The sequence below is a fragment of the Rhineura floridana genome, chromosome 13, assembly GCF_030035675.1.
Source record: "Rhineura floridana isolate rRhiFlo1 chromosome 13, rRhiFlo1.hap2, whole genome shotgun sequence".
NCBI classification, from domain to species: Eukaryota; Metazoa; Chordata; class Lepidosauria; order Squamata; family Rhineuridae; genus Rhineura; species Rhineura floridana.
In genome coordinates, this window is record NC_084492.1 from 14,606,935 (window position 1) to 14,633,520 (window position 26,586).

At 40.3% G+C, this 26,586-nt stretch overlaps 2 protein-coding genes across 7 annotated transcripts in view; both read right to left on the minus strand.

Annotated features, from left to right (window-relative positions):
* Positions 1-12,982, minus strand: part of LOC133369372 (myotubularin-related protein 8-like) — a 36,351-nt gene extending 23,369 nt beyond the window's left edge. The window contains exons 1-2 of the mRNA XM_061594645.1: positions 12,966-12,982; positions 10,178-11,237 (exon numbers count right to left, since the gene is read on the minus strand). Of these exons, the coding sequence (XP_061450629.1) occupies positions 10,178-11,237; positions 12,966-12,982 (1,077 nt within the window). The remainder of the gene's footprint in view (positions 1-10,177; positions 11,238-12,965) is intronic.
* The window catches only part of WWOX (WW domain containing oxidoreductase), a 797,581-nt gene that overhangs the window by 489,804 nt on the left and 281,191 nt on the right, over positions 1-26,586 (minus strand). The gene's annotated exons all lie outside the window — the stretch shown is intronic.

Sequence of the window (26,586 nt, forward strand, 5' to 3'; positions counted from 1 at the left end):
GCTCTCACAGGAAGCAATGATGGGCAACAACTTGGATGGATTTAAAAGAGGATTAGACAAGTACATGGAAGAGAATGCTATAAATGGCTACCAGCCATTATAGCTATGCTCTGTCTCCACAGTCAGAGATAGCATACTTCTGAATACCAGTTGCTGGAAACTACTTAAGGAAAGAGTGCTTAAATGATTATTTCAGAGTGCAGCTGTAAGCAGTACAAACTAGAGGGTGTATAATTAAAGCCTGGGACCAGGACAAAAAGTCAAAGCGACAAACTAGGAGGCATAGCTTAGGAGCAAGACAGTGGTCAGGACCAAATAATACAGAACAACACCAGAGGCCTGGCAGACCTTGCTACTTAAGGAAGACAACTGAAACAGGTAGTCCTTCTTGTCAGGTGGGTCCAATGGCCTGCTTGGGTAGACAGGTCCAATCTTGGGCTTGTGAGTACTTGCCTGCATAGGCAGCTGCTGAAATTACAATTCAATGGCTCTCCATACAAGGGAACAACACAGAGACCTAAAGGGTCCTGGTTCAAGTCCCGGAAAGCTCCTGATCCATCATCATCATCATAATCATCATCCACCACTACTTGCCCTTCAACGGCAGGTCCCAGGGCAGGTTACAGCAGGTTAAAACTCAACATTAAAAACAATTAAAACAAATTACAATCACAGGAATAGGATGGGTCCTGAAAACATATATCCAAGTGCCAAGGTGTGTCTCCAATAGTACGTTGAAAGGTATTTGCCAATGATTTCTTTGGGGATGAAAACAATGTACTTTATTCAGAGACAACATTACACAGTGTTACACTAAACTCCTTCTCCCTAAAATAGTTTTTTTTTTAACATTTCAAGACTTTAGGACCATACATAAGACCTTAAAAAGTTATGGCATTTGCTTGAAAAGGCAAACAGTGTTGTTGTTACCAGCATACTCTTTGTGCAATAAATAATTTGGATTCAATAACTTAGAATGTGAACATTGTAACATAAAACACAACCTTTAATAGAACATAATGGTATTTTGTGATGCTATTATTAAATTAGCTTATTAAAACTCAAAATTATGTTGTGAAACTAAGTTATCTCATGCTGAACATCCCCATAAAACAAGTACATCAAAACTTTATTACAATGTCAAAAATAAAATGAAGTTGTGCAGTCTACTGTGCCTTCTTGTAACTCAAACCTTAAGTTTTGGAAGGATAAGCTTCCGTTACTTGAAAGAAAACACTAGGATGGAAGAATGCACGTGCAGCATACAAAGTCTATAAAATTTATCATTCAAAACCGAACAATGTAATGGATGTGTAATTACATCAATAAAGATACAAATTGCTGAGAACTTCTTAAACACAGTTCTGTTGTAATGAATAGGAGTCAGAGAAAGAGCACACATCTGGTTCTAGGTTCAAGCCCCATTCATTTCAATGGAACTTGGTGAGGAAAAATTCCAGAAGAATCATGTCCCAAACATTCCTTCACTCAGGATGTCAACTCTAGTGACATACACACTGGCCCTGAGGTTCTGATGTGAACATGGGAGACCAGATCAGAGCTTGGAAAAGTTACTTTTTAAAACTACAATTCCCATCAGCCCCAGCCAGCATGGCTACTGGATTGGGCTGATGGGAGTTGTAGCTCAGAGAAGTAACTTTTCCAAGCTCTGGACCAGATATACATACAGGAATCAGCATGAGCAGCAGGTCCATTCCTCTTTGGTTCAAATAATGCTTCTCATATGGACTAGCTCTTTGCATGTGGTACATCCCCCCTTCCTCTTTGGCTCTTGTAAAGTTTTATCACTAGCCATATGTTCTTGAATCTTGGCCAAAGCTACAACATTGTGAAGACAGCAGCAAATTCTGATAGTTAATGTAATTCTAATATATAGACATTTAAAATGCTAAAATGAAAATCAGATTCTATTTCAGTAAACAGGTGTGGTACGTTAGTCACACTCAGCACAGACCCACTGAAATAAGTTGAAATAAATGGTGGCTTCTCTACCAACGTTCAGCAATTCAAAAGACGTCATTTTTGGCTTCATGCTCTGGCTTTCCTGTTCCTTTCTCTCCTCAACCTAGAGTAACATACATTTGTAATCCAACTTTACAAATGAACTTTGCTCTGATGTACAGCTCAGGCTCTTTTAACAATGAAAGGCAACTAGATTATTTTCATTAATTACTGGAATATTGTTTTAACATAATATATATCCATATTTAATGTTTTCACTTCTGTACATATTGTATTCATTTAAACATATTTAGCATTGTTTGATTTTGTGCTAATTTATACAACTTTTCTATAACTTTTGGGTTTGCATACTTAATATTTTTATACTATAATGTAACCAAAAATTCAACTTGTTAATCAGACAGTTAATGAGCTTGCAAAATAACTTTCATGAGTACACATTGCCAGCTCTTCTCCTTAGTATCTTCTAACATATGTGATTACAAAATCACAAAGGGTTTATATATGTTACCATGTGTGAGGAAAACACATGTTCTCCCATGCGCAATTTTAAATCAAGGTAAATCGCACACTCCCAACAGGTGAATGAGGTTGCTGCATGCTTTTATTAGCAAGCACTACCAGTTGCTTTTCAGAATGTGCGTAACACTACACAGCTACAAGCAGGAAAGTTAATTTTCTTGCATGGTTAACGGTAAATATTGGATGTGGATTTATGTTACAATAAACAGGATCGACATACAAATAGAACAGAACTACTGAATGTAAACTCATCTCAGAATTCTTACTCATTATGATTCAGGTGCGAAATAAGATGCAGATGCTGAGATGGGGGGAGGAGTTCCTTTATGGAGGCAGATGGAGCCTATAAATCACATTATGCTTTACAGTGGGAAGTTGTTAGTCTAAATCCTAGGAAACTATTACCTTTCTGTATGACTGAAGTTAAATTAATATGGCTTTAAACAAAAGCAGCACTTGCACAGAGTTTTATCATCAAGAAGTGATGGGGACTGATTTGCCAGCTGCTTGTTTTACTTCCACACATTAAAAAATACTATATATATATATATATATAGCTATATATATATAGCTTTCATACTAGACTTTAACCTTTGCCCTCTTGAGAAAAGGACTAAATTGTAATGCTATAATCTTTATACACTTGAAAATTAGAAAGAGTCACTGGCATGATATATCATTTAATCTCACAGAATTTCATCCAGCTAACCATCTCCCATGCTGAATAACCTCTTTGACTACTGAACGAGTATGAGATACTAATAGCACCACTTCTAGCTTTCTCTCAAACCAAAGAAAGAGGAATGTTAAAATTTTATGGAAAGTGTCCCCTGAAAGTCAAACTGTATATAAAGAGTTAAACACAACAGTGCATACTGTCTTTAAACAGGCATTCAAAGTAATTTCCAGTCTCCTGTCACCTGAGCTCTAAATGGCTTCTGAACCTTAAATAGCTACAGCCACAGAGTCTCCCCAGCACGCCCACCCAATGCAAGGAAAGGTGTATTTGCCGGATAATGGATTGTCTGCTCTGAGTTCCAATGATATTGGTCGGCTGTTCAATAAACTCCTAGAAAAGTCTAACAGTATTTTTTACATAGCACATCCAACTCTGCAACCATCCAACTCATAAAAGTGTACTAAAAGAATATGAAACCCTGAGACTGCTTACATAAGAGGTCTGACATATCAGAAGAGTCTTTGATTGACAATGGGAAATTTTTAAATGTTGTATTTTAGAAGTTAATGAAGCTTTCATCTGCATTGTCTTTCAGACTGTTATTGTCCTAACTTCTTGATCCAAGTCTAGAGAGGTCATGCACTCCTGTACCTCAATATTCCTCCCTATGAGAGTGTAAGGCTTGCTTTGTGCTGGAATGCTTGGCTTTATTACAAAATAAAATTCATGTTCCACATTCAGAATTTTCTATAATTCTTGAGTTTTGGGCTAATTTATATACAATGTTTCAGACTTCTGGGTGGTATTTGGGTAGCAGGGCTCTCCATCCCTTTCAGATGTACGTAGTAATCAAACTATATTGAACTATGTACATTTTTTCTAGTTTCAGCTTTCTGGGTGGTCTGGAAGTATCAAAATAATGTGGCACTATCCAAGGAGAGGTGTACAAATATTCAGATTGTTCAAGTCATCAGAGTGCCTCAGATTACACACACCAAATTTCATATCAATAGCTAACTGAAAGGTACCTAATAATTTTTATATTTCCATGAACCATCGGTGAACACCAAGTTTCTCTATTATGGCTTATACTCCAAATTGATGTGTGCTTCTTGCTTTACAACAAAGAGGAGTTTCTTATGGGTTAGGGCACACTGGAGATTTTTGGTGCCTTAATAATACAAAAGCAGAAGCAGAGCAAACTGGCACTTCTACAAGACAGAAGATTCCACACAGAATAATTTGGACAAGTCCCCAAGGTCAGTCTGCCAGTTTCCACTACCTCCAACTAGAACCTTTAATCTCTAGGTCAGTTGGTCAGTCAATTGATATGTGTTTTCTAAATGCAAACCGCTCCCTCACACACTCCCCCATCAGGCCCTGGTCCTTACCCCAGAGCTGCAAGTGAATAGCCTATTCCATCCAGCCATTACCACCACTGACCAGGAGAAACAACACTACAGCTTCCAGAGTTCCTGTCAGCAACTGAAGCTCCAAACATGTTCAGAAATTTCCATTGAAGATAATTAGGAACTAGATTTTAGCCAACTTTTCAGCTGCTTTTTATGTCTCCCTAACTTAGTAAGCTGGAGAAAGTGAAGAAAGAGGTGGAGAAAATATATGTAGGTAAAAGGACTGGTGATTGTGGAGAGGACAATTCTCAATAAAAGGTTTTCTACATGAAAGGTTTACATCCACAAAGATCAGTGTTTGAAAGAAGGGGCAATTTTTAAGCACAACAGATTGTATAATTTAAAAAAATGTTTGGAGGACAAGATTAAGGTCCTGCTTCATAAATATACACTATATGATTCCCCCAAAAATCTCATTTATTAGAGGAAAAGAGAATTAAAACTAGCTAATCTAAATCATAATACTGTGAATTTACTGTATCTGATCTTAAGCAAAGGTGCTTTGAATTTGGACAGCAGAATTCTAGATTAGTAGTGAACAAATTAAAGAAACAAAAGGAGAAAATAAGGTACATTTTCTGATGCAGGAGGAAGGGATTAAGGTCTATGATCCTACTCTGATTTGTGACAGCCTTGCTGAATATGAATCCATGCTGTATTTCTCAACCATCGAAGGATGAAACAGAGAAATTTCTGGAATCCCCTCGGTGAGGAGGGACGACATAACTCTTGGGTGGTAAAAGTGCCCCAGAAGAAATAATAACAATCATCAAGAAGTTTAAAACACATAAGCCCCCAGGGCCTTACAGTTTTTCAGCACCATTTTTAAGAAGGTTCAAGATGTACTGCTACCTTACTTGGTCAGGTTGTTCAATAACATTATGGAGGATACTCCTATGCCTCCAACCTGGAGGGATTCTAGATTAATTGTCATCCCAAAGCCAGGAGTAGATACCTCCATGTTAGAGTTATATCTTCCTATCTTGTTGCTCAACCTAGACTATAAGATTTTTGCTACTTTTTTAGCAAACAGATTGAAGTTGATTGTCAGGAAGTGTGTACACCTTGACCAGTCAGATTTCGTTCCTTGTCTACAGATGTGGATCCTATTTGAAAACTTTTAAATTTGATATATTATTAGCATCGTATCATAATTGTTTTATTTGTTTAGCAATATGCCATTACAAACATAGATCATTCAAATTTAGCCTTAATTTCCTGGCTGCCAATGCAAATAAGGAAACACACATTGAGATATAATTTTCCTTGTCTGATAGCAAAAAGCACACAAACTCACTTGGTGTAACAATTTTTTTTCCTACAAGTAAACTCAGACATTTCTCACAAGACCTTTGTAAAAAGAACAATATCCTGTATAACTGTTTTACAAAACACACAAAACCGGTGTTCTGAGGCAAGTTTCTAATAGCAACCATCGCGAAAAGCAGAGTGTAACTGAGGGCTGATTCACACGGGAGGTGAACTTCAGATTACAGACGCAGCTTTTGCCATCGTGAGAGATTTGCAACATTCACACTACCTTCCAATCCGCTGTTTTCCATTCACACTGTTGCCGTTACTATGGAAAGGTTTAGTATTGCTGTTTCCTTGTGGCACCACCCCCAAATCTACATGTTTACTCCTGCCAGAGTATTGCTAATAGGAAAGGAGAGGGATTTTTTGTTTCATTGTTTCTAAACCACAGAAGCCAGGAGAACAGGAGGGGTGCAACTGACATGAAAAACCTTTTCTGTCAGTTTCATTTCCTCCTGACATATTTATAGCAACCCACTTTTATTAAGTATTTATGAAATGCAATTTTAGTGGAAGAGTGTGTGTGCATGGACACTTTCTGTCACATCGCTCACACAGTGCACAGAATTATTTTCTAATTATCTTGGGACAGTCACTCCATGTGGAGCCAGAACTTGCCTTCCTCTTTCGTTGTGTAAGGCCAATGATTCTTCCCCTCCTCCTCCTGTTCTGCCCACTCTCTCTCCCCTTTCCCCTCAGCCTTGCCCAGAAAGCAGTCTTAACTGTGGGTCCCACTTTGAAGTTTCCCTTTTCTCTTTCGGTTACTGCTGATCTCTGGGGAAAGAACCGGTGATGGGAAGGTGAGAGAAAGAGAGAGATCAGCATGGGTTATGCATGTGTGCACACTTGTGTGCAGCTGCCAAAGTTGTTAGTTGTTATGCACTCTGGGCTGCCCCATTTCCAGGGCAAAGTCATGTGAACCGTGCAAATTAAACAGGGCTGCAAGTAGTACCAATCTCACAGTAATTCACTATGTGAATGAGCCCCAAGGTTCAGTTGCTGTCTGAATTACAGTTAAAGCTGCTTGTGTATGGGAGAGCTTCTTTAACTGATATGCTAACTATCCATTCTTCAAGATTTTCTAGGCTGTACCCATGCTTTAAAACAGATCCCCACTCAGCCATGAACCTCACTGAGTGACCTTGGGCCAGTCAATGTCTCTCAGCGAATCCTACCTCATAGGATTGTTATAAGGATAAAATGGGACGTGGGGAGAACCATGTGTGCCAGCTCGAGCTACCTGGAGGACAAGTGAGATATAAATATAATGAGTAAATAAATAAATAAATAAGTTAAAGTACTGAATATACTATTAAATCTAGAATGCCAGATAATAAAATTACACATTAAATACAATAATATCAAGGACGGTTATATTACAGCTGCTGTTCCCCTTGCTATTCTCAGCAGAACAGAGGTTCCCACACTTCTCTCTGTGAGCTATGCACAAGTGATGGACCCAAACTCGTCTTTCATCTATCAAGTTCCAGTTTTAGCAATTCCCTCTGAAAAGGAGCAGTAGGACTGGAAAAAAGAAGAAGGCACAGCCGAAGGGGGCCCACAGTCCAAGCTTCAGCCTGCTCCATGCAATCCACTCAATCGCTCACTCACTTTATGGAGGAGATTGAGACGGCCACCTTGAAGCTCATACAGCTGCATAAAGCTGGAGTCATGTGGAAAACTGCCCATTAGATGAGGTGGGAGCTGCAAGGCACCCACTTGCAATCAAAGATAGCGTCGTTCAAGCCCCAAATGCCTAGGTTTGAGGGGCTGGTGACTTGGCAATTTGGCTCTTGATGACAGACGTGGTGGGAGCATAAGGATGTCTCCTCCCTTCTCATTCTGGGCTCGCGCCTCAGTCTTCCTCTCCAGGATAGGGTAGATTTTGGCAAATAATAAGCTTGTAAAGGGACAAGATAACTGGAAACTCCCGTCTAAACCTCTGAGTGTTACAGTCTGCTGGAAATCACAGGCATGGGAACTTGCTGATTCATTCTCTCTTGACTGATGCTTAATGTAATGTAAAGTCAAAAGAGATAAGGAGTCCAAAAAAAGGAGAGAAAAGAAATATCCTCTGCATCCTTCGCATCTACTCATCTGATAAGAACGTCTTGTGGAGCAAGAAGCAGAAGGCAAAAGCTGTGGGAGGAAACCAAAATATGCCTGGCTACGCCGCCATCTTATTGCCCTCTCCCCAAGTATATTATTCAAAGATTCAAAACTCCCCTCTTGTTGTTTTATTTATTGATGTCTTCAAAGTGTCTTGATTGTCAAAGGTGGCCTTACCTGTATTAGCGGTTCTCCAAGAAATGAAATTTAACTCTAAATTTATTCAAACCTTGTCTAAAGTCTATGATGTGTCTAAAGCCTAAAGAGTTATTACTGAGGCAGCCATTCAGGAAAAGCTATTCACATGCCTTTGTTTTTATGGGGCAAGCTACATTCTTTTTTGAATACACCAACTGTACTGGAAGGTGCAGTGAGACAGTTAATCCCTTTTGAAAGAGAGTTTCTCAGTTATTCTAGGGTGATGAAGGGCATGGTTTCAAAAACATAACAATGCTTGCTACAGAAAACTACAGGCAATTCTTAAAAGTGCTTTGGGAATGAGAATTTGAGATTATAATAGATTATGATGTGTGGGATAGAATGTGGGGAAAGTACCCTTATAAGACAACATCTGCAATAATAAAAGAAACATCATACAAACTTATACATAGATGGTATCTGACCTCTAGGAGGTTGTCTCTGATAAATCCTGGGATGTTGTCACTCTGGTGGAGGAGATGTGACAATATAGGTACCTATATACACAGGTGGTGGTTTTGCCCCAGGTTGCTACAGTTCTGGAATCAGGTTTTCGGTGAGATAAGCTCAATTACCACTCAATAGGTGCTGTCATCTCCACATCTGCTTTTGCTGAACATCGTTATAGGACCAGATAAAGAACTCTGCTATAAGCACTTAATCCAATATCTACTAACTGTGCCTAGACAACTCATAGTTTAGTTTTGGAAATATTTTACAGAAGCTACAATTAACTCTTGGTATCAGAAGGTTTGGCAATTAGCAGTCCTGGGGAAAAAAACTAACACAGAAGCTACGTATGGCTTGTGGACAGAATAAAGGACACCTTTTCAGTTACTTGGTGGAAATTTATTAAGTCTGTAAATTTAGCTGAATATGGTAGATCTCCCCCACTGGCATTAACCCATTTATGGTTTTCTTGACGATATTATAAATTTGTATTTGCTTTTCTAGGGATTTGAATGTTAGTGAAGGATAATTATATTTCTCTCCTCTATGTAATGTGTTTGATGTCTGGGGGGGGGGGAGGGAGGAGTTTTATGGGACAAAAATTGTACTATTTTCTATAAATAAATTGAAAAAACTGGATCTTGCCCAAGAGTTCTTTAGAAAAGGTAACAAACCTATCCCAAGCTCTGCCAAGGTTCGAAGTTAAAAGATTCATCAGCTCTCTCATTTTCCAACATCCAAACTAACCTGGCAACAATGATAGCACTAAGAAGAGCTACTACTGACTGTTGGATGTTTGGGAAGTGCTGAGCAAAGGACTATGACAGATGGGCAGGACAACCTACCTGTTACCTGATAACATAAAGCGACTGACAGGTGGGTTGTCACGTCCACCTTTCAAAGTTGGCTCATGAGATGGGAACAGTAAGGATCTGTCCCGCAAGGCCATAAAGGTTTCCCACCAGTTATAGGGCCTAACTATAATCAGATTCATTTTGGAAGCAAAACCAGGGGGAATTGTAATGGAACTTAGAGGCCTCCAAGCATTGTTGTGTGATGACCTAATTTATTTATTATTTATTTATTTATTTATTTATTTATTGTACTTTTAGACCGCCCTATAGCAACAAGCTCTCAAGGCGGTGTACAACAGAATAAAAACCACATTTAAAATACAAGTGAGAGTGGGTACAATACTACTATAAAAACATTTTTAAAAGCAAAGATTAAGACAAAAATTAAAATAAAATTACAATTACAATTAGATTTAAAATTAAAATTAAAATTAAAATGCCTGGGCAAAGAGGTAGGTCTTTACCTGGCACCGAAAAGATAACAAAGAAGGCACCAGGCGTATCTCGTCAGGGATTTCTGCAAGTCACAAGCATTCTACAAAAGCAATCAGATGCATTTAACTGGAGTCTGTACATTTCAGACCAGTTTGAATCCATTTTCACAAACTACTTGGTTTAAAAGCAAAACACAAAGATAGGTGTTCTCCTACTCTTACCATGAATCCCTTAAATGTCCGATAAAAGGGATCCAAGAGGAGGCTGGCCACTGAGCAGACCTGAGCAGTGCGATCCCAGCCATCAGAACAGTGCACTAAGACACTGGCGCCTTCATCTTTCACTGCCTTTGCAAGGAAGATGCCAGCATCCATTACAGCTTTAATGTGCCGTAACCAGCCAGAGTTCTCTAAGCCAGTAAGGAAGTCGCTCACTGAAGGAGATTTAGTTTCATACACTTCCAAGAGCTTCTGCAGGCTGCTCCTCATTACATGTATGTTTTCGATACCAATGAATTTAAAACGGATGTTGTCATAGTTATCAACGTTCTCATAACCTTTACCAGCAGCTCGGTTGGCCATGGCGTTCAACTTTGGCCTTGTGTCTACAACATACATGAACGGACTTCCTGGGTTTGCTTCCCTCAGTGCCTGCAACAGCTGTTCATCCTCCAGGCAGCGGGCGCTGAACCCAGACAAGGGCTGACTACAACGGCATATGGCAGCATTATTCTCTTTGTAGAAGTAGGAAAGCACTGGTATCCGACCTCGGCTTCGAAACCTTGCACTCCCCAGCACCATCGCCCTAGTAGCTGCTTTAGGAACGACTAGATCCGGAGAGTATGTGCTGCAAACCTCATAGTCTTTGTTAGCATCAGTTATTTCCCAATAGTTATTGGGAAACCCCATCCTTTGGTAGTCTACTTTGACATCTATCAGCTTCCAGCCCATCTCCCGGTTGTCTTTGGGCATTTTGGGGTTGTAAGAGAATGCATAAAGTTCTTCTGGTTTCACTGGCTGCGAGAGTTTCAGCAGGGAAGTGTAGATTTCATGACAGTCCCGCTCATGCCCAATAACAAAGTGAGCGACACGGAAGTTTTTGCAGTGAATAAGCAGTGGGCAGCCCGATGCGGTCAGAGGCAGCTTCTCCACAGTAGCAATGTGGTGGTGGAGAATCCATGTCTCCTTTCGAACTTCAGCTGAAGCATCTACATAGATCAGATGAGTTGCTGTCAAGTACATGGAGAGTGCAACAACTGTGTAAGCTGGTAATGGACCCAAGCTTAAAAGAAGCTGGTCAGTCTCAAGGATTTCAGACAGCAGCCCTCCTCAGCCCTACCAGGAGATGAGATGCCAGGAATTGAACCTGGGACTTTTTGCATGCAAAGCATGTACTTTACTCTGGAGACACAGCCCTGCCTCTCAATCAAAACCAAATGAGCTTATTTAAGACTGAATTGTACAATTTGTTTTAAGGTCATTTGAATGGTTTGAAAACTATTTACAAAGAGCCTCTAATTTAGGACTTCATGGCCCAGATTATCATGCTCCCTTAATAGTCCAATTTCTGACTACTGAAGGGTTCTGAAAAAAAATCTTATGTAGGCATCAAATGTAAGGAAACACAGAGCCATTGGAGACACATCATGATAAAGTGCAGATTGAGCAATATGCTCAGTGAACAGAATGAGCAGTTCAAGAGTTCAGAATGTGTTCATTTGAAAGGTGTACAGTTAAAGGGAAGGGCATCGTACAGACAAAGGCACAGAAAGGTCATCATTACAGTCTTTTCATCTTCATTACCAAACTGCAGTCATAGCATGGTGGGCGAACTATGTCAACACTCACTCGTTAATTTTGCTGTTTGGAGTGCAGAATGAAACAAAACCATTATTAAAATACACATATACAGCAATGGTGTTGGCAACAGAAATGTACAACTCTTGCACAGCATGGACTCCACTGCTTACGCTTAGGAAACACAGACACAACATGAACTATCCTATAGGAGCCCCCCTCCCAAGTCAATGTGGGGGCATTAAAAAAAAGAAAAGAATTAATTCCTTTTCCCATGTAAAAAATAATTTCCCAATCCAGCTGTAGTCATGGACAATTAGTCACTCAGACCCACTAGTACAGCCTTTCCCAACCAGTGTGCCTCCAGATGTTGTTGGACCACAACTCCCATCAGCCTCAGCCAGCATTGCCAATAGTCAGGAAAGATGGGAATTGTGGTCCAACAACACCTGGAGGCACACTGGTTGGGAAAAGCTGCACTAGTAGCTCCAAATGCAAAAGTAGGACAAGAAGCACAGAGTGGCAGAGGATATAGTTTGCATGCAAAAGGCTCCAGGTTCAATCTCTGGCATCTCCAGTTGAAAGGATCAGGTAGCCCAGAGCTTGCCAATCTGGTGCCCATGGGCACCATGTTGCATGCGAAGGCCTTCATTGGTGCCCCTGGTCAGGGCCCCCAGACTCTAAGCTTTCATGAAAAGAAAAAACAAAACAATAAGTCTCTAACCCTCCTAGGAAATAAATTTATGAAGCAAAATGTGCAGATACCCTTCTAAGTTATTTCTGTGAAATGAGCCAGCGCTGGTGCTCCCACCTATCAATGTTTTTAGCCAATGAGTGAAGTCAAGAGAAGTTGTGATTCAAAAAGTGAGTTGTTTGGGCACCAGGCAATAAGAATCTCTGGGGTCCTAAAGTGCTGCTGTTTCTCCCTCCCTTTTAGTGACGTTTCTTGCTTCTGACTTATTTTCAGGTAATCCTTGGAACTTCTGTCGCTTGCCCTTGCTTTTTTCCTACCAACCAGGATGCATATTTCCTATGGTGGATTGGTCTAAAATCAGGTGCTACCTAGAATTTATTTTCTGCAAATACTATTACACAATAAATGTGGGTGGATATTAAAGAATCCCCTCCCCAAATGACAAACACAAAATTGAAAACTTTGCAAAGAAGTTGAGGCTTGTCCCCCGTTACGCACTTCACTGTATAGTTAACTTACAGGACAGTGGTACGCATGTCTACCCAGAAGTCTCTTTGTGCTTAATGGGGCTTACTCCCAGGTAAGTGGGGTCAAGATGGCAGCCTGGGCTTTGGTTTGGCATTGAAAAAAACAGGGTTCTTGTGCCTTTAAAAGCTGTATCTCCACAATCAGGACCAGCAGGACAGCTGGCTTTCCATAGCAAGCATGAGATTGTCCAGGATGTGTGTCAATGACTGTTCTCTCTCTAATTTTGTGTTATGCTCTGCCTCCCCCATGGCAGCCATTTTGTGACTGGCATTCACAGCACACTCTCAAAATTTGAAATGTGCCCACTGATCCAAAACGGTTGGTGACACCTGAGATAGCAGTTGATGGGAAATAGCTGTTTTCCAGTCTGAGAGCTTGGAGAACCGCTGTGAGTTGGAGTAGACAATACTGGACTACATGCGTTGAGTGTGGGTTGGTATAAGGCAGCTTCCTATATGCATCTTCATTCAAATCAAAGGGGGCATCCAACCAATTGAAGGGGGCTTAGTTGAATCTTGTGGTGTCAGGTTTTCATCAGTAAAATTACCAAATCAAATAACCTGGCAATATTGATGAGTCTGATGCCCACTGGGAGGCCAACAGTGGTTAGAGCCACAGCCAATTACATGCAAAGCCAACTAATTCTGGTTTTTGTCCCCATACTCCTCCCCGCTGAGTTTTACAAAAACCACACTTCAGAGTAGACATGAATAGAAGGAGGAACCTGACAGTCAGTTCCACAGCCCAGATTTTTATAAGTAAGGAGGTAGGCAGCTGGGAGCAGACTGAACTTGGTGGGGCAGTGCCCCACTTGCCCTAATGGGCCAACCTCCACCATTAGAAAGTGTAAGTCGGTTCCACCACTGCAAAGATGGATAGCGTTATATAGATCTCTCTCTCTCTCTCTCTCTCTCTAATTTATAAAACAAGAAAGATGCATAATGTGGCCTGCTCCACTGCAGGATTCTACTCCTACAAATAAGCATATCATCCATGCTCTCTCAGTATAATTAGGGTTATGGGATATGTCATTTCTACTTGCCATTATTTTCTATTAGAGAATAGCATCTTTTAATTCCTGCCAGCTGGCGCCACGTAGCATGCAAATTCCAAAGGAAACAATGCATGTCAATACTGTAGTCTAAATTAACCTGAAATGGAGATTACTAACATATTCTGAAAGGACAACTGATTTTAAGAGTTCCAAAAAAATTAAGTCTAAAGGATTTTTAAAAAAAGATTCTAATTTAATTTTGAAGAACTTGTGTTGTTCAAATTCACAAAGGACTCTGCTTACTTGCTGTGGCTTAAACAGTGGCTATGAGAAAGGGGGCACCATAGGAGAGGGCCTCTAACCCACCTACCCTTGCAGAAAAATAACAGCATGCTGAAACAACTCCATCCCCAACTGGCAGGGATTAAGGGTTTTGCATGTCTCTGGCGGCAGAAATAGCAATCAGATATGTACTCTCAACAAACCAACCACTGGGGAAAGACCTCTTTCAGTGGAGAAGGGGCCTGCTTCTTTGAAGCTGTGTTCACACTCTCTTCGGACTCACAGATGGCATTAAGCAGATAAATTCTCTTTTCATGTTAAATTTAGCCATTCTGCACAGATGATCCCACAACACTGGTTCATATTTGACTGAATGATGCCACTCTTTTTCCTTATTTTATTTTATATATTTGCAGGGGAGAGAGAGAAAAGGGGTGGCCTTGCCCATTAATGGCTGTGGCCTCATCCACCATAAGCATGTATCCTACAACAGATTATCCCCAAGGGAACAGAGACCTTCACAGAAAAAAGGTTGTCCACCCCGGTACAGAAATAGGAGGGCTGCCAAATTTCCCCGGGGAGAGGTTCCATAGTCTGGATGCCATTTCAGAAAAAGTCCTTTCAGTGGCATTCGCCAAATGACTCTGATTCCACATGAGACCATAGAGCAGGGTCTTGGATAAAGATCTTATCTTTTTATCTAAACAATACCCCAACTTTATTCCAGACAAATCCCTTGTTTTGCTTTTCTGTACTGTCATCTATCTCTACGCTTAGAAACCTGTAACGTTTTAAAAGCATGTGATTTCAGTAAAGCTCAAGATAAATGGTTAACAGCTGGAATAACTTTCTTTATTAGTAGTACTACTGCCTTTACAAGTCATGGTTTAGGTAAAAGCAAATTGCTTGTTCCTTTCCACTGACAAATCCTTATTACATAAAACTTTTTTTAATCTCTGAAATTCTTCACTTTATTCTTTCATTTAACGCTCTTCTCCAGCAACCTCCACTTACAGCTTTAACCAAAGGGAGAAGAGGTATGTCATCTGCACAGTTACTTACATTGCTACAGAATAAATACCATTTCTTCTCATGGCTGATGAAATATTAATCAAAAACAGGAACAGAGTGATGATATCCCTATGTCCCTATTCTAACCATCTAGAAGAGATCTGGAGATCATATAATAGTTTTGGACAGAAAGGGGGATGCATAACATAGAAACAACATTGGACATGGAGTAAAGAGCATGTGCTACAAGAAGAATAGATAGACTGGCTTTCCAGTCATTTTTTATATTCCAGTAAATGAGCCTGAGGGTTTTAAAAACTCCAACAAACGGGTCCCTAAAATACTGGATAGAATCATGCACACTTCTTCAGTAATACTGGTATTAGAAAAAGGGGTGCTATTTAATGTTCGGAGGATTGTGCTCTGGGAATGCACCCTCCAAGACCAATTGCCCCCTGATAATTTCAGTGGTGAAGACAAAGACCACCCCACTTTCCACCAAAAGGTTCCTTCTGGCAGTTCTGGCCGGCTGAGAGGTAGTGTCTGTTCACAGCAAGACCCATGCACAGCCCTCAGCTCCTGCCATATTTGAGGATATGTCGCAAGGAAGGTGAAGATCAACTCCAACCATCTGAGATTTTGTTGAAACCTTCATGGTGGAACAGAAAGTTCTGGAAAGCCCAACCACACCCATTAGGTATTCTACCCCCCAACTACCCCCAAATATCTCCCCTTTCCCCCAAAAAAGTCAAGAACTCTTGGTTCAATGCTACTTTGCATCTTTGTTAACTTGTTGAGGAATAATTAATCAAATAATGTGTTTCTTTAAATAGTGGATGGGGGGCACTGAAATCAAGTCCTTAAATGCACATTTTAAAAATCCATCAAGCTAATAAAACCACTTGGCTTGATAAAGTTGTCACTTAGCAATCAGTTTCTCACCATTCACCCCAGCACAATATTAAACATTTTGTTATGAGCAATCCCCTCCTACCAAGCGTAAATGTATTTATGCACACAGTCCACTGCGGTGGCATTTATCCCATGGTATTTCCTGTTTATCGCTGTATTACAAAATAGATAGGTTGCTTGATGATTCTTAATTTTGAAATTTGCCTAGCTGGAAACACATCAGCTACTTCTCGCCACATCAACTGGGAGGTGAAATGAATGAATATACATACTAGCAGACTCTTCCTGTTAGTGTCTGCACATTTCCATACTGGGGATATCCTTACATTTTTATTTTATTTCATTTTTTTTTTAAGTATTTTGCATGGCAAGATGTTAGATTATAGTACTCATGTCGGCAGATGAGTCCACACCAAAGGAATTAGCAGGTGATATTTTCATCAGTTTCATCAGTTCCCAGAACTGCTATGATGGTGATCCCCTTTCTTGTAGCCATCAGATAACTTTCCCCACCCCCACCCTCTTATTCAAGTCATTATGAGAAATGTAATGGACATTCTGTCACGTTAAAATGCCCCCCATGGCTCAGCATTCAGCTTTGTTTCAATATATGCACTAGCACAATATCAGAACTTAAATGGTAATAAAGGTCTTATGCTTTCAGCATCAAAAATTATTCCAAGCTTCAGACCAAATAAAACCTGTATACAAGATATATTCAAAAACAAACTTGTTTTTTCCCGTTTATACAAACACATAACACATGCACATTCAGACTTTAGAAAACATGCTTATATGGTTGAACAACACAGAGCTAAGTGTTAAATCTCTATTGAGAATGCAAGTTATAAGACTTCAGAACCTGCAAGAAACCATCACGTAATAAACAGAAAGGGCTTGTATGCCCACTGTATTTTTTTCCAATTTTATTTAAATGTGTGGAGCTTATAAGGGAATAAAAATGATGTTCCTTTAAAAAAATGTTGACTGCACAGACTTTACAAATAATTCTGCACACTCCCCACCCCACATGTGCATGTGCACACACACCTAGAAAGGTACGCCTAGTAAATTTCAGTAATATTTATGGATCAGAGGCCTGGACTTTACCTATTGAGATTAAAGTTTGATGTTATTTTTTCTATGTTCCATTAACTTTCCCATAATTCATTTACATATGTAAAGCAGATAATCTTCAGAAGCAGATAGACTTGAATTTAAAATAAATTAAATATGAATGAAATAAATAAAACAAAATATGAAATAAACCTGAGAATTGTTGTACTAAGCAAAAAATAATAATGGTTTTGTCATAAGCAGTGTTGTATTTAATATTCAGATCAAGGCATCTCTGTCTCATCCCGGCAAACCCTTTTGACAAAAGCCATCCAACGTCTGCCAGCAGTATCGAGTCCAGCTGAGGACAAATTTCAAGATGAACCTGAAATCAATTTGCCATCAAATTTTCATGCTTCTCTCAGACTATCTGTGGCATTTTAATTACAAGCACCCTAGGCAGGGGGTACTACACATATTGACACTTAGCTCCTACAATAAACTTTATTGGCAACCTCTGTCTGAATGAGGTACTCCAGTAGAATAACAAGAAATACAGCAGGATATTTGAACAGTTAGGATAGAATGGCTTCAGAATCCTTTTGTCCCAATTGGAAGGCATCTAGACACTATACATTTTAAGATCCAAAATAAGCAGCTGCTAGAAAAATAAAAAGAAATGTTTCAATTAAGACCATGCAAACACTCTTTTCAATCCATTTGCTGCTTTTTTCTGGTAGGGTTTGGCACTGTTGATGTAGCATATTTAAATAGTTCTTCAACTGTTCCCTCAACCATTGTTAAACAACTCTTAGCTATAAGCAATACCCACAGACACATTAATGAGGGAACATTAATGCCTCACTGCCTTCACATCAAGCACATCATCTACTTGGTTTGTGGATAGACAATTACTTCAAGAGATCCTCTCCTACTGCCTTCAGCAGCGTACAATTCTCTGGCTCAAGAAGCTGAAGTGTGAGAGCAGACAGTTTATAGTATGGTTACAGTGAACTCATGCCAACATGCCAACCCTGGCATAAATTTTACTTAAGCAATAGCAAGCATGTGTATTTTCATGCTGGCAGGACCTGGAAATGGTCATCAGAGTAGGTAATGGCCTAATTATTCTGGACTATCTCCTTCAAGGCTCTGAGATTGTGTGCTATGATTACTGCTTCTGCCTCATCACCATCTTCCCCACTCTGGAAAAAGACTGTGGAATCTTTCTTTGCTGATTGTTGAATAGTCCCCATCCATTTCCCGAGTCTCTGAAAAGGAAAGGTATGTGTGCATGTGGTGGTGGTGGGGACTGTCTATTCATTGGTTTCTGCATTTTTTAAAAGTTGTTACGTTGTTAGCTTCATCACTGCTAGGAATAATATACATCCTTTAAAATTACATATGTATAAGTAGGCCCTGCATGTTGCAGTGTGGAATGCTACTGTTCAAGATTCCAGCCAGCACTCAGCCATGCCCTTTTCCATGATACTCCATTCCATGACCATTCTCTGTCCAGTTTTTCATTTCCCTCTTCAACAATGAATCAACCTTCTGTGCCCCCTGATCATTATCAGTCCTCACTGAGCATTGTATGGGAACTTTTGGGCTTCCCCTGAGCCTGCTGAAACCAAATTATGTATGGGAGACGCTGTTTTGGCTGTATAGGATCTGCACTGAGAGAATGAGCTTGCTATTAGTATATAGAATATAAATAATTACTTTGCTATGGGATTGGACCTGTGCTTGTGCCCCCAATTGAAATTTATTTGTTAAACTCAATATTATTATACCCTACACATTTAGCGCTAGGAATTTTTGCATATGTGATTATCATGTGGTATTATCATGTTGATCTGGCCTGGGGGACATTTAGAGAACAGGTATTGATTTTGAATTTACGTAGTGGAAAGGGATGTCATGGATCACCACCTCTACTTTTTACCCAGATCAAAAATTCTACCTAAAATTCTTGTTTGTTGGCTCTGGACCCACATTTCTAGTGGGCTTTCAATACTCTTGCATGAACAGCTGGAGGAGTTTCGGACAACCGCATCATATAAGGGACTGAACCTAACTAAGCCAACCAAATGCTTGTAAAAACCTAGTTTTAATGTATTCTGTTACAGAGATTCCAACACCCTGGCATCTGTTCCAGTGCTTCACTGGGAATTAAGAAGCTCTTCTTCACATCCAGAACAAATCTTTTCAGTTTCAAGTCGAATATATTATCCTTGGTTGCCCACTGCACACAGGGAGGGTTACTGAATTCAGTGCTACATGTACTTCAATTCAGCAGATATACAAAAGTGCCACCTACCTATGATCAGGGCTGGCATTAGGAGTAGGCAGGGTCAGGCATCTTCTGCGGAGAACACCCTTACAGGAATCCCATTCCAAAGACCTATTTGACCATACCGCTGTTGCTCCTCTTTGCTGTGGCTGCCTGCTTACCTGTTGCTCATCCATCTATTGGTCCACAGGGGATGAACAAGTGAGCAAAAGTGATGACAAAGAGAATGAGGACCAGCAGTTGCCACCACTTCCTTTTGCCAGCTCTCTTCCTGGTGAGTGAACATTTGAGAGCAATAATACTGGGACCTCCTTTCCCCAATGATAGGGAGGGCCCATACTTAGGAGGAAGCCCACTGAGGGTATGTTACCCAAGGGTTTCCCAAAACCAGTACAATATTGTCCAGACAACACCCATCTCTATTTCATTTCCATCCTATCAAGGTTCACAGTATCTCATTTGAATGAATAACCTACTTTTGTGGGGGGGGGCAATTATCAGGTTTGAGCTTGGTGTTGAATATGAGAAAACAAACTCTACCCACTGTTACTGCCATTAAATCATTTTCTACAGCTATTAAGTTTTTAAGTTATCCAACATTACTTAAGAGTCCTTTTTCATAATCACGCCATTCCAAGCGGAATAGATGGCTTCCATTCGTCAAAGCTTCTTGCTAACAGAACATTTTGGATTAAGAGTCTGAATTTTAGTGTTTGGGTCTACATTTTTAGCAGGCTGAAGGGGGGAAAAAGCAGAAGAGAAAGCTCAAGTGAAAAAGGAACTTTAGGGATCTAACAGCATGTGATGTCTATGATAGTACCAACACTGTCTTATTTTTAAGAAAAGCAGCTCCGGGAAATGGGAATTTGAAGAGAAGAAGTCAGGGGCTGAGGGTGGAGAAAGAGAGAAGGTGCTTAATGCTCTCTCCACCCCCAGACTCTCCACTCCAAATCACCTTTTCTCTCTCTGAAGCTGCTTTTTCCTTCTAGGATTGAAGAAGTCACAGAATACAACTTTTGCTTGTAAATAAAATGTACCTGTATCAGCCCCAGAGTCAAACATTTAATTCTGCTTAACATTTCAAGAGGGTAATCAAACTAAATACTGAAACTTTTGAGCTCAGAAAAAATATCAATAGCTGTTAAAAGTCATCTTATGCCTATCGGATCCAGAGAGCATCCAAACAAATGTTTTCAGTACATTTGATCAAAAAAGAAAGTTAAACACTAGTGAAGTAATCTACATACATTCCTTTCATAATAAGATTCCCCCTTATACACATTCCCAAGTGTCCTATTTGCAAAGAGTATTCTCCTGACAGAGATGGTGTCTTCATGAATGACAATCAAGCTACAATGACCCCTAGTGGTTAGTAAAAATAAGTGACATGAGAAAATCTAACTGTTTCTATCATAAAAACATCCTGTCAAAAAAAAAGTGCTTTTGCAAAAAAAAAAGAGGAAAAAAAAGGGGGGGGGGAGACAGAAGAATAAAAATGAGCATTTTTGTACAGATGTGTGTTACATACTGAAATGCTAAATCCAATAAGCAGTTCCTCCTGCAAACATACATTTAAGATATTGTACATTATAGTTAATGAACAAGATATCCCTAACAGGTAGAAAACCTTCAGATTTTCACCTTAATCCATTATGGCTACAATCCTAACCCCACTTAGCTGGCAGTAAACCCCACTGAATGTAATAGGACCTACTTCTAAGTAGATATGTTTAGGATTGTGTTGTAAATCACTTGACCCCAAACCTGCACCCTTTCCTCTCTCTGCTCTACAGTTTCAGACAATCTCAAAGGACATGTTAGCAATCCCTTCGTGATTTCAGATATATAGAAACCCAGGGAACATTTTATTTCATTCAAAGCATGTTGTTTTTCTAATACAAAACAGCTGTCTGCCCCACAGGCAACCACATGGATGAAATCAAACAGCCATTGAAATTGTAGATTCGTTGAAACAGAAAACTTAGCACAGACAAAAAACACTTTATCACTGCCTAAACCTTCATCCTTAACATGCCTATTCCCTCCCTCAACTATGACTATTTATGATAAAAAGTGTGTGGGACGAGAGAGAACTCTACAATAAACTATTGTCCTACCTAGAAGATGGGATCTTGGCAACAAGCAGTAACCCCTTAGTGATGAAAATACTGCTTTGTTTCAAGGATAAATTCTTTTAAAAACTTTGCCCTGTAAAACACAAACATTTTTAGTCCTGCTCTCTGTATACCCAAGATTTCGCTGCCTTCCCATAAATAAGAAACTAAACAACAACATATGTGAATGTTCAAAGTGTATCACATATATTATCTGACCAAAAAAATCTTGTTACAATCTTCACAATAATCTTGTAAAGTAGATCAGTGTTATTGTTCTGATACTACAGATGGGGGATTGAGGCTTGCTTAAGAGCACTTGAGTGACATTCAAATTAGAGATTAGAGACTGCAGCATAGTCCCTAAGAAAGCGGTTGTAGCATAGTAGCTAAGTGAAACATTTTATATAAGGGATCACTTGTTTGTGTAAACCAACATACAGATTTCCAATTTTGGAATATTGCATATATATATTACTCCCTTTTTTTAAAGCTCAAACTACAGGACATTGTCTCACATTGCTACTGATATTTCTTTAGACAACATCCACTTCAAATGGCAAGGTAATATGGGAATTTACACACAATAACATGTGACACAATCCTAGCACATTTACTCAGAATTGAGCCCCATTAAAGACCAGTGGGGATTACTCAGAAATGAGCATGAATATAGCTTAATGTGTTCTGGAGCAAATGAACCAGTGGAAAGACATTTAAGACTTTTCCAGGCATCAAAAGTAGTTAGAGAGTATTCATGTGTTGGATGCTGACATTACAGCAGCAGACTCCTCTATGAGAGTTCATCAGAATATTTTTAGAGAGCTCTCTGTGTATCGCTGTGTGTGTAGAGAGTTCACTACAAATGATGGGGTCCTGATCACATGGCCTCTGTACATAGGTATTCTCTATAGATCAGGGTGGCTAAACTATAATCCTCCAGATGTTGAAGAACTACAACTCCCATCAGCCTCAGCATGGCCAGTGGCCAGAGATTATGGAAGTTAGTGTTCAGCAATATCTAGAGGAACACAGGTAAATCACCCCTGTTGATTTTCTAATGAACACATGTAAGGCAAAGCCTCTTGTTGTCATGTCAATATCACCTTCCTCATGCTTATTCATGAGCATTTTATAACACCTGGAATGGGCTTGATTTTAACATATAACTGCCAATAGTATGATGCTGTTGCAAATACGAACACTTCAGAATCACTGAAGACATTTAAATCCCTGAAAACCTGCAAGATCAGATCAGTATTTTTGGACAGATACAATCCCTTCTTCATACTTTTGAATATGCAGAGAATGTCTGCACGCACACGCACACACACACAAACATGTGTGTGTGCGTGTGTGTGAACTATGCTTCGCCAAAGTTGGTACAGCTTGAGGATGTTGACAAGGTGCTTGGACAGGTTCGTGCAACCATTTCTGTGCTGGATCCTTGCCCTTCTTGGCTAATAAAAGCTAGCAGGGATGGAACAGCCGGCTGAGCCTCCCTGCAAGAGGGGGTGGTCCCTGGCTGCCTGAAAGAGGCAGTAGTGAGACCACTCCGGAAGAGACCCTCCCTGGACCCAGAAAATCTTAATAATTATAGGCCAGTAGCAAATGTTCCATTCCTGGGAAAGGTCCTTGTACAAGTGGTGGCAGGCCAGCTCCAGACACTCTTGGATGAGACCAATTATCTGTATCCATTTCAGTTGAGTTTCAGGCCTGGTTTTGGCACGGAAACAGCCTTGGTCGCCCTGTATGATGACCTTTGTAGGGAGAGAGACAGGAGGAGTGTGACGCTGTTGATTCTTCTTGATCTCTCAGCAGCTTTTGATACCATCGACCATGGTATCCTTCTGGGACAACTGGCTGAGTTGGGAGTGGGAGGGACTGCATGGCGATGGTTCCACTCCTACTTGGCAGGTCAGCTCCAGTAAGTGGTGCTTGGGGAACATTGTTCGGCACCCTGGATTGTCCAGTATGGGGTCCCCCATGCTGTTCAACATCTACATGAAACCGTTGGGTTTGGTCACCAAGAGCTTTGGAGTGTGGTGCCATCAGTATGCTGATGACATGCAGCTCTATTTCTCCTTTTCATCTTCTTCAGGTGAGGCTGTCAATGTGCTGAACTGGTGCCTGGCTGCAACAATGGACTGGATGAGGGCTAATAAACTGAGGCTCAATCCAGACAAGACTGAGATGCTGCTAGTGGGTGGTTCTTCTGACCAGATGGTGGATGTCCAACCTGTCCTGGATGGGGTTGCACTCCCCCTGAAGGAGCAGGTTTGTAGCTTGGTGGTTCTCCTAGAACCATCTCGTCACTTGAGGCTCTGGTAACCTCGGTGCCACAGAGTGCCTTCTACCAACTTTGGTTGGTGGCCCAGCTGTGCCCCTATCTGGACAGGGATAACCTGGCTTCAGTTGTCCATGCTCTGGTAACCTCCAAGTTAGATTACTGCAATGCACTCTATGTGGGGCTGTCTTTGAAGACGGTTTGGAAACTGCAGTTTGTGCAAAATGCAGCGACCAGATTGGTAATAGGGACCAGACGATCCGAACATATAAAACCAATTCTGGCCTGCTTGCATTGGCTGCCTGTATGTTTCCGAGCTTGATTCAATGTGCTGTTTTTAACCTATAAAGCTTACACGGCTTGGGACCACAATACTTGATGGAATGCCTCTCCTGATACGAACCCACCCATACACTTACGTTCAACATCTAAGGCCCTCCTCCAGGTGCCTACTACGAGGGAAGCTCGGAGTCTGGCAACAAGGGAGAGGGCCTTCTCAGTGGTGGCCCCCAAATTATGGAATGATCTCCCTGACAAGGTTCACCTGGCTCCATCACTGTTATCTTTCCGGCGCCAGGTCAAGACTTTCCTCTTCTCCCAGGCATTTTAGCATGTGTTTTTAAAATTGTTTTAAATTTCTTAAACTGTGTTTTAAATTGTTTTTAAAAGATGTGTTTTAAATATGTATGTTTGTTTTTGATGTTTTTAGTTGCTGTAAACCAGAGAGCTTCAGTTATGGGGCGGTATACAAATAAAATAAATAAATAAATAAACCTTTAGTACTGTCAATAGTATATAGTTCTCAGATCTGCCCTCTAGAGTATAAGAATCTCTTGCTATAAAAAGAAAATATACAAGGAATTTCATTTAGAAATATAAGTTTTACATTTTCATTGTATATATTAATGTCCTAGGGGATACCAACCGAGTTTTTTTGTGTTTTACTGTAAGTGGATACTGCATGCAATAAATTGAAAGCTGAAATAGATGTACCAGACAAAGAACTTCATCACCAATTCAATGAAGAACAGAAATATTTTAGGGTTTTTTTTAAAAAAATGTCTAACGAAATGAACAAATCCTGTTCTAAAAGCAAAGTACTGTATGACTTCAGGTAGATTTTTGCAACTAGGCAAGTAGCCATGACTAAATATGCTTGAATACACTTTGTTTTTGTGAATTACAGCACAAACACATTTCAGTCACAGCATAAAAATATGCAATTAGAATAATGCTTACAGTTGAATTGTATGTCCCCTTAGTGCTCAAGCCACTTCATGTGGGCCCAGCAATCCTTACAACAATCTTAAAAGGTAGGCAAGTACAATTGTGTGACACAGACAGATTTCAAACTGAAAGGGAGCTGAAGTGGAGAGAGCGGTGACTGTCTGAAGTCAACCCCAAGTTCATGGCTCATGTGACATTTGAGTAAGGGACTTAGACAGCTCTCTCTCTCTGTCAAAGTAGATACAATGTTAAACACATCACCATTCTCATTTTGCACATTAAAATGTCAGTTGTGGACTCCAATTCTGATCAAGGATAGCAACAGACGAAGGATGATTAAACCCTTTCCCCTGCACAATTTCCCATTAAACGATCGGTTCCAAAGGTACCACTGTGAGATATAGCACCTTTAGAGGTACATAATAGCCTATGAGAGGGTGATTTTTGGTGGAAAAATGGCATAGGGGGTGAGTTGAGTTCTTCTCTCTCCATGCTATGATCCCTATCTAAATTAAGGCACCCCAAGGCTAATCGAAAAGGGGGAAGATGTGTTTAATGTTTCATCTAGTGTGTTCCTCAAACAGGATGAAACACAAGATGACTCGGGTTGTGATGGTACAGTGCAAAATGTATCATGAACCATCATGAGAACTGGCAGTGAAAACAAAGGATAACAGCTACTACATATGGAAGCACCTACCGGCAGTTGCCACTGGAAGAGTTCTGTGGTGGAAGCAATGTGGTTTCAACCGAGAAAGACTAGATCTTAAAAACCTCAAAGTGGGCTTGATGACAGGTTGCCAAACTGTGAAATATAATTAAAAGATGTGGAACTCTAGGAATCGGTGATGCACTATTGCAGCCTTTCCCAACTAGTGGGCCACCAGGTGTTGTTGGACCACAACTCCCATCAGCCTCAGCCAGCATTGCCAATGGTCAGGAAAGATGGGAATTGTGGTCCAACAACATCTGGCGGCCCACTAGTTGGGAAAGGCTGCACTATTGTGTTCTTGGCTATGCTGTCCTTTTAAATAACACTTCTAAAGAGGGGTTGTTGATGTTCACATACTTTTTGTACAATTTCTGTTTTAAATAATGTAACAATTGTCCTGATAAGGCAGCATATGTTATTGATTCTGCCCAGTTCAAAATGTGTAGGGTACTTAACTCCTTCATCTGGAGTTGACAGCACATGAGAACCTAGGAGCAGCCCTGCTGGATCAAATCAGTGGTGGGAAGCACACAAGGGGGACCTAAAAGGCAATAACCCTCTCCTGTTGTTGCTCCAAGAAGCTGGTATTAAGTGCTGTAATGCAACCATGCATCATTTTATAAAGTACTACTATGCAGGGCTGGAACTAGCTATTGTGGCACCTGGGGTAAACTACACACCTACACCAACCCCTTATTTCATGATGTAAAAAAATAGCAACAAG